The sequence below is a fragment of the Mus pahari genome, chromosome 3 (assembly GCF_900095145.1).
Source record: "Mus pahari chromosome 3, PAHARI_EIJ_v1.1, whole genome shotgun sequence".
NCBI lineage: Eukaryota > Metazoa > Chordata > Mammalia > Rodentia > Muridae > Mus > Mus pahari.
This window is the reverse complement of record NC_034592.1, coordinates 113,480,941-113,488,558: the sequence shown is the minus strand read 5'-3', so window position 1 is coordinate 113,488,558 and position 7,618 is coordinate 113,480,941. Positions and strand designations below refer to the sequence as shown.

The 7,618-nt window shown below is 52.2% G+C and overlaps 1 protein-coding gene across 6 annotated transcripts in view; it reads right to left on the bottom strand.

The window, feature by feature from the left end:
* Ebf4 (EBF family member 4) overlaps positions 1-7,618 on the bottom strand; it is a 74,089-nt gene that overhangs the window by 2,990 nt on the left and 63,481 nt on the right. For 3 of the 6 annotated variants that reach the window (XM_021192260.2, XM_021192259.2, XM_021192261.1), the window contains 8 exons: positions 7,442-7,559; positions 7,225-7,358; positions 7,004-7,130; positions 5,420-5,508; positions 5,232-5,297; positions 4,965-5,136; positions 4,694-4,879; positions 1,928-2,125 (listed from right to left, as the gene is read on the bottom strand). In XM_021192260.2, the coding sequence (XP_021047919.1) occupies positions 1,928-2,125; positions 4,694-4,879; positions 4,965-5,136; positions 5,232-5,297; positions 5,420-5,508; positions 7,004-7,130; positions 7,225-7,358; positions 7,442-7,559 (1,090 nt within the window). Of the gene's footprint in view, positions 1-1,927; positions 2,126-4,693; positions 4,880-4,964; positions 5,137-5,231; positions 5,298-5,419; positions 5,509-7,003; positions 7,131-7,224; positions 7,359-7,441; positions 7,560-7,618 lie in introns of those variants that run through there. The other 3 variants (XR_003843490.1, XR_003843489.1, XM_029536718.1) reach the window with 2 other exon arrangements.

The following is a 7,618-nucleotide window of genomic DNA, read 5'->3' as shown; positions in this document are numbered from 1 at the left end:
CCGTAACAAGATCTGATGCCCTCTTCTGGAGTGTCTGAAGACAGTTACAGTGTACTTACATATAATAAATAAATAAATAAATAAATAAATCTTAAAAGTGTGAGACCTCATGCCTGGCTTGAAGGAGACTTCTGATTAACAGAGAAGATAATCTTGGGAGTTAATGGAGTTAATGTATTGAGTCTGAGGCTGCCTTTGGCTATAAGGAAGCCTTGTCTGAAAAGTCAACAACCGAAGGAAGGTAGGGACAGAGGGAGGAAGAAAGGAAGGAAGGAAAACCCCTATATAGGCAAGTTTATTACTGCCTTAGAGAGCCAGTCTACAGACTTTATTGGCATTTCTTACTTAATTGACTTTTCCAATGCATTCTTGTGTGTGTGTGTGTGTGTTACATTCATGTGGGCATATGAATGTGTAGTTGCACATGCATGCACACATGCATGCACAATGGTGTTAGGAACCATCCTATTCTTATTTACTGAGGCTGAGGCAAACCTTTTTTTTCCTTTGAGACAGGGTTTCTCTGTGTAGCTCTGGCTGTCCTGGAACTCACTCTGTGACCAGGCTGGCCTCGAACTCAGAAATCCACCTGCCTCTGCCTCCCAAGTGCTGGGATTAAAGGCGTGCGCCACCACTGCCCGGCCACTCCATGACTGTATATTGGCTTCAGCAAAACTACATCAGATTTAGAAAACCACATGGTTGTCTCTTCCTAAACCTCAAAGATATCCCCAGGAACTAATGTCTAGATGCTCTTTTTAAAAATAAATTTTATGTCAGGCATGGTGCTGTACTCCTTGAATCCCAGCACTTTGGAGGCAGAGGCAGGTGGATCTCTGTGAGTTCCAGAACAGACAGGGTTATGTAGAGAAACCTTGTCTCAAACAAAACAAAACAAAACAAAACAAAATGTTCTCTAATAAATTTGTTTCCTAGAAGACTCACAGTATATCTCAGTTTATCAAAAACTGAATAAATATCACCGTTTACCTGTTGAAGACTGAGTTTTCCCTAAAGAATGCCATCACTCTCTGAAAGACTGTCCTGTAGGGTTCTACCCCAGCCTCTGTCAACTCAGCTGTCCACCAAACTGCATGAAGCCTTTTAAGACTTCTGTATTTAAAGGGGGCCTTCTGACATAACTCTGACCTAAAAATTCTAACCTCTAGTTATTAAGCACCAGCTGTGGGGTAAATGCCAAGTTAGAGGCAGGGCTAAGAGCTAAGTTCTGGTTTGGGTCCCGGGAGATCCTTCCAGACATCCTATCCTGTAGCTTCATAAGGGCAAGTTTTTGGAAGATGATGACGTCATCTAGCCCTGCTCCCAGCTATTCCTCCCGACTGGGACTTGTTCTACCCCCACCATTACTCCTAGTTCTTTCCCCACAACCATCTACCATGTTTCCAGGCCTATTTGGGTGGGGAAAGTTCTGTGGGCTACAAGTGTCTGCAGCCTGGGTGTGAAGTGAGAGGACAAGCCTCTCACTACCCAGACACAGATACGTGTTCTTAGTTCTGCACTCCGGGAAAGGAGAAGCTAGGCTAAGCCATGTCTAAGGTCAGTGCCTTCTTGTTCATTAGATGCCCCAGTCTCGACGTGGTATGTCCCTCTGGTGGACACAGGAAAAAGGTTCTTTCAGCTCTTGGGGTTGGGTCTTTGCTCTGGGTTCGATTGAACAGGGCTGAACTATGGGGACCTTTTCCAAGTGGGATTTCAATCTTAGCCAAGTGGTTGTTTGAGCTGGTCTAGACAGAGGCCAGGACACTTCAAGCTTTAAGGTTCGAGGAAGTGGAGTCCAGCTGGGCCTTCTTAGACCCCCCAGAGCCTCTTGCTGGGCACCCTCCAAAAGCAACTGGACAACAGCATGGGGCTTTAGATGGAGTAGGCCCTTCCCTCAGGTTACTGTGAGGCTGCCTCGATCGCTCACCTGGAAGCCCCTCTCTGTGGGCTCTGGGGCAGGCCTGCGATGGGGAACTGGGTGGGCGCAGCACAGGGGCGAAGGCGCTCCTCTGCTTGACAGCGCAGATCATGTTGACAGGCGAGAAGGAGAAGACGCTGGTGGTGGGGGCGGCAGCCGGAAGGGACATGGAGGAGGCAGCCGCCAGCGGGGGGCTAGAGGGCATGACTCCGGGGCGGGGCAAGGAAGGGGCAGGTGCGGCAAGGAAGGCAGTGGGAGACACAACAGGGAGACAGCACCAGAGTGAGCAGCAGGGTTGCGGTGTCACGTGGGCAGTGAGTCCCTGCAGACCAGGCTGCAGGCTCAGGCCTCCCTGGGATGTGGTTTTCCTAAAGAGACCACTACAAGGGCATGTCTAGAGGTAAGCAGGGAGCCTCTGGGCCCCGGACCAGTCCTTGCCTTTTTTTCGGAGTTTTGGGCATCATATTCAGGGATGGAAATGACAGGATCAGTCCCAGTGAACAGTGGGAAATGCTCCCAACAACCAGAGATAAGAAAGAGAGGGAAAGATCCTGCTGAACACCACTGGAATTCTGAAATGCTTATGTGTATTGCCAAGGCTAACATCAAAGTTCAAGAGTCACAGCAAAGTTGGAGTAAGTAAATAGGAATGAAGTCTTGGTGTATGTGCAGCCTCCAAGGTAACAACAGCCACACAAGCACCGAAACTTCCTCTCCAAGTGAGCGTTCCTACCTAGCAGATCCTACACTTTGTTCTATGTATCCCTGGACATAATGAAGTGCTTTACACCAATGAATGGTATATATTCTTAAGGCCTAGAGAGCTAATAGCCACATAGCCACATTTTGCAGAGTAGGACACACTGGTATGGTGTCACAAAGCACCCTGAACTCGGGGAATGGATATGGACCTGGGTAAGCATATTCTGAGATAGGAACAGGCCTGTGTAGAGTCCCTGATGATGGTGAAGCATGGTGTAAGTGTTTCTGGAAGTTCAGATCTTGTTGCATGGGGTGGCCCAGGATAGACTGTGCACTGGAGCAGCTGTCACTGCTGCCCAGTGCTGTTGTGTGTCCAGGAAAAGGTGAGCCATGCAAACACAAGGGAAACCTAGAAAAATGCTGTGAGGTCGATTGTCTCAGAACTCAAGGGATGTGGAGCAATGGGACCTGATCCTGGGCGAAGCCCAGGAGAGACTTGCTTTGGGAGGGACACGAGAAGGCTATAATCCATGTGGACTCTGGCTTAGAGGGACCGTGGATTTCACAAGTAAAGTCAAGGTCAAAGTAAATGCCAGGCTGGGTTCATAGCCTATAAGAACAGCACCCTTATAAGGAAAATTAGGCAGGTGACTAGTCAAGTTAGGTCAGGTACTGAAAAAGAGGGGAGGCAGATGTGAGGAACCTGCAGGTAAAGCCAAAGCTCCTCCAAGGGCAGATGCCACTACTTCTCAGATTCAGTAGTGCCCCAGGCCTTGAGGGACAACCTCTCTTGTCACTGTAGAGAGGTTCTTGCTGGTGAAAAGGCCTGAAGAGGGTCTGCCAAGCCAAGTGCTTTATCGCCCTACGTGTATAGAAGTATCTGCTGAGTAACCATTGGGATTGCAAGGGACTGACAGGCAGTGCAAAATGGTAAGGCATAAAAATCCACTGTCCATCCGTCCATCCATCCATCCATCCATCCATTCAAGGGAACTGCCTTAACCCAAGATGACAGAGGGAAGTCGGTTAGCACCTACAGTTTGGGTTGTGCCTGCAAAATCATACATTCCTTTTGAATTTTGTCTGGCTTTCTATGCACCGTGTGATGTTCAGGTAAGAGAGTCACCTGAAGCATGGGATGCTGTTGATCCTTATTTACTAAGAGGAACTTAGGTTTCTGAGTGTAACTTGTTGAATGTCTGAAAGCTCCTGGCTAAGACACCCAATTCTGTATCCAGTTCTTTTTTTTTTTTTTTTTTTTTTTTTTTTTTTTTTTTGAGACAGGGTTTCTNTGTATAGCCCTGGCTAACCTGGAACTCACTTTGTAGACCAGGCTGGCCTCGAACTCAGAAATCCTCCTGCCTCTGCCTCCCGAGTGCTGGGATTAAAGGCGTGCGTCACCACGCCCGGCGCCTGTATCCAGTTCTGATCACAGAATTCTCTTGTTTTGCCTGAACTATCTGGGAGAACCTGAGCGGCTGCTCAAGGTGCCCAGAGGGATGGGACAGGAATAAGAGTGTCCAGTAGGTGAGGAAGTTCCTCCAGGACACCCCCCCCCGCCGCGCCCTAGGGGACCCCTGGGTTTCCTTGCCCCAGGAAGTGCTTCTGAAACCCAGAGCCACACATCCCTGGGGACTGTCAGGCGCTGGAAGCCCAAGTCTCTAGAGGTTCCCTAGGCTTCCAGCAGGGGCCGCCAGCCTCCTCCCGAAGTCCCGGTGGAGGCCCAAAATGTTGCTGTCCACCAGGTTTCAGCACAGGTCCCCTAATTAAGGGCGGCTTCACAATCATGGAAAGGCTGGAAGCGATGTGTACAACTGGAGTCAGCAAACAGGGCTTAAGGTTGGCCCCAGGATCCCGGACGCTCCCCGTGATTTAGTCCAAAATCAAGGTGTGGTCATATGAAAGAAGGACTAAGGGTTCTCCATGGCTAAGCCAGGGTCCACCCGCATAAGGCAGGAACTGAAGTCCACACCCCAGGGTGGCTGAAGGACGGGCTGAGTCCATTCTGCATTCCCCGGGCTGATCTCTACCACCCCTCCCCCCGCGCGCTTTCTGTGGGCTGGGGACACTCACTGGCGAAAGGTGAGGTTGCAGTGGAGCCATTGAGGAAGCTAGGGGACCCGGGCACACCAAGGCCAGTCACACCGGGCGCGCCATAGCTACCGAGGCCGGCTCCAAGGCCACTGCCATAGCTGCTCTGCTGAGAGCCAGGACTGGGCGCGAACCGGGGAGACGCGCTGCCGCAGCTACGGGCATAGCCTGCGGGAAAGTGGCTGTTAACGGATCTGGCAGCGCAAGGTTCTTCTGTTGCACTGCTATTGAGGGCAGGGGCTGCGACACGCACCCGGTTCCGGTGTGGCATCCCCGACGGCGATGGCCAGAGGGCTGCTGAAGGCGTTGATGCCCACGACGGCGGGGTGCGGGTGGCTGGGGGCCAGGGGTCCGAGTGGTGCAGGCGCGCGCGGGGCGCTGTACAGAGCCTCGGCCACGTCCGCCGCACGTTTCAGGAGGAGCTCCTGCGAAGACAAGAACGGGGCACGGCCGGGGCAGCGGCAGGCGCAGAATCAGAGCCCCGGCCCCTCGCGCTGGGAGGCGGGCAGAGTCGCCATACCTGGTTACTGCTGGGCACTCCGTACAGGGCCTCCGCCAAGTCAGCCGCCCTTTTCAGCAGCACTTCCTAGGGCAGGGGAGGAGACAGAGCCAAGGGGCAGCTCTTAAGGTCCCACAGGTGCCCCAGAGGGGTTACTTCACCTTCTTGCCCACAGGACATCCTTATTCCCGTCCCATTTCTCTAAGTACCTTGGGCAGCCTCTCAGGGTCTCCGGGGTGTCTGGGAATAACTTTCTGTAGCCTCTGGAATCCGTAGTCAATGGTGGGTTCATTCAGGGCTGGGGAGAACGGCAATATTTGGAGGACACCCCTCCCGGAGCAGAGCTCAGCTCCACCAAGCCCAGTCCTTGCGGCCCAGAAAAACATGCTCCCATATATCAGCGAGCATCAGGGGAGTCTTCTCAGTTCTTTCATTTATTTGGTTAGAATTAATTCAACAAATATTTACTGGGCCAGGCTCGGTGCCAAACTTGGCATCAACACACACACACACACACACACACACACACACACACACACACACTTCTGTATTCCTAGGGGCAGGACTCAGGGGATTTTCTTTTTATATTTGGTCATATCCGTTTGTCATTAAAAAAAAAATCTTACAATATTTATCATGGATCAGGCAGCTTCTCAGCCTCGTGTAAAATTAAAAAGGTTTGCCTGCACCCCCAGAAAGGGACCCACCAAAACCTTGGGCTCAGGAGGACAAAGTATCTAGCAGTCTCTGGCTCTCCTCTCTCCTCTCCCCCTTGAGCTCCTTACCCCACCCTGGTTTCAAAGCTCTACTCTCTTCATCTTCACTTCCAATGCTAGACTTAGTTCCTTCCCTTCCCTTTCCCTTCTTTTTTCCCTTTTCCCCTTTCCCCCTTTCCCCCTTTCCCCCTTTTCCCTCTTTTCCCCTCCCCCTCCCCCTCCCCCTCTCCCTCTCCCTTTCCCTTCCCTTTCCTTTCTCCCAAAGCATAAAGTATGCATTTCTTGGGTTTTCCTCTGGTCAGTCCCCTGCCACCAGCGCCTGGCTCCCCACTTCTCTCTACTTACACCCTAGCCTAGCTCCACACACACTCCCAGATGTGATTTCCTCTGTCACATCCTCCCACTACCCACCCATTCTGTGTCTGCAGCCCAGCCTGTCCGAGTTATGAGGGAGACCTGAGGGTGTCCCACGCACGCCCCATGCCTCTGTGATAAAGAAGCCAGTGGCTTGAGCTGGGGGCAGAATCAAAGATGGCAGTGCCTGGGGATTCCCACCAGTGGTCAGATTGAACCCAGTTTTCATTGCCTCCCCTTGAGCCTTGTGCTAACTGTTCAACAAGGGTTGAACATCCTTTCTACAAGGGTGTTTGTGGGTTCACACACCCGTATGTGAATACAGAGTGCATCCCAGATAACCCAAGACACCCTCAAAAGGTTTGGAGAGTGGTGAGCCCACTTGGAAGCATCTTTGAGATGAAAAGGCAAAAAGAAACAAGAAAATAAAAAGACAAACCCTCCAGGAGGCCCTGGACTCCAGAATACATGGCCAGAAAGGAGAGATGACCCCTGGTGAGAAGACTTGAAGCACAAGTTGTTTCTGAGGGGCCAGAAACTCAGGGAGACACACATAGGTCAAGGGGGAAAGGACTTTGAGTGATCACTTAGTAGGATTAGCTGCTTGGGCCTTTTGGCTAACTGTAGATTTTTGTTAACCCCTGCAACTGTGTCTGAGCTCTCTGAGCCCACAAGGCTATCTCTGTGGCTCTTCCTCCTTGCTTCCGTCGCCTGATTCCTTACCTGTGTAGACAAAGCGGCCAGGGGCTCCTTTACAGAACTGCTTGGACTTATAGGAGAGGGTCACTTCTACTACCCCAGGGATGTGTCGGGGTGGCGTCTGCACCCGGATAGCATGGGGAGTGATGAGCTGCGAGAGAAGAGAGGAGGCCTGCAGGTCTAGTCCCGTGGGGAGGACTAGCCCTGAGACTCAGAGGGAGACTGACTGGCAGGGGTTGGCCCACCTCGCTCCACAGGAGCACGTTGCCAAACACGACCTGCAACCCGTCGAAGAAGTTGTCTCCGATGATAATGACGGTGGCGCCTCCCGTGGTCCAGCCCTCCCCGGGGCTGATGGCCTTGATGCAGGGGGTGGCAGCTGGGAGGCAGGAGAGGACCCAGTCAAGGGGCTGTACCAAGGTGGAGACTGAAGCTGACCAGGGCTGGGCTGGGAGTCCTGACCTTCAGAAGGGTCCAGGCGCCGGGCTCTGCGTCCATGCTTGGAGTTGTTGTGCACAAACATGTTGTCCGACACAGCCAGCACATGGCCATCCACACTCACGGTTGTGGACACCACCACCTGTGTGCACAGGTCAGACCACTCTGGCTGGGGTCCTTGGGTCCCCTGAGTGGGCACTG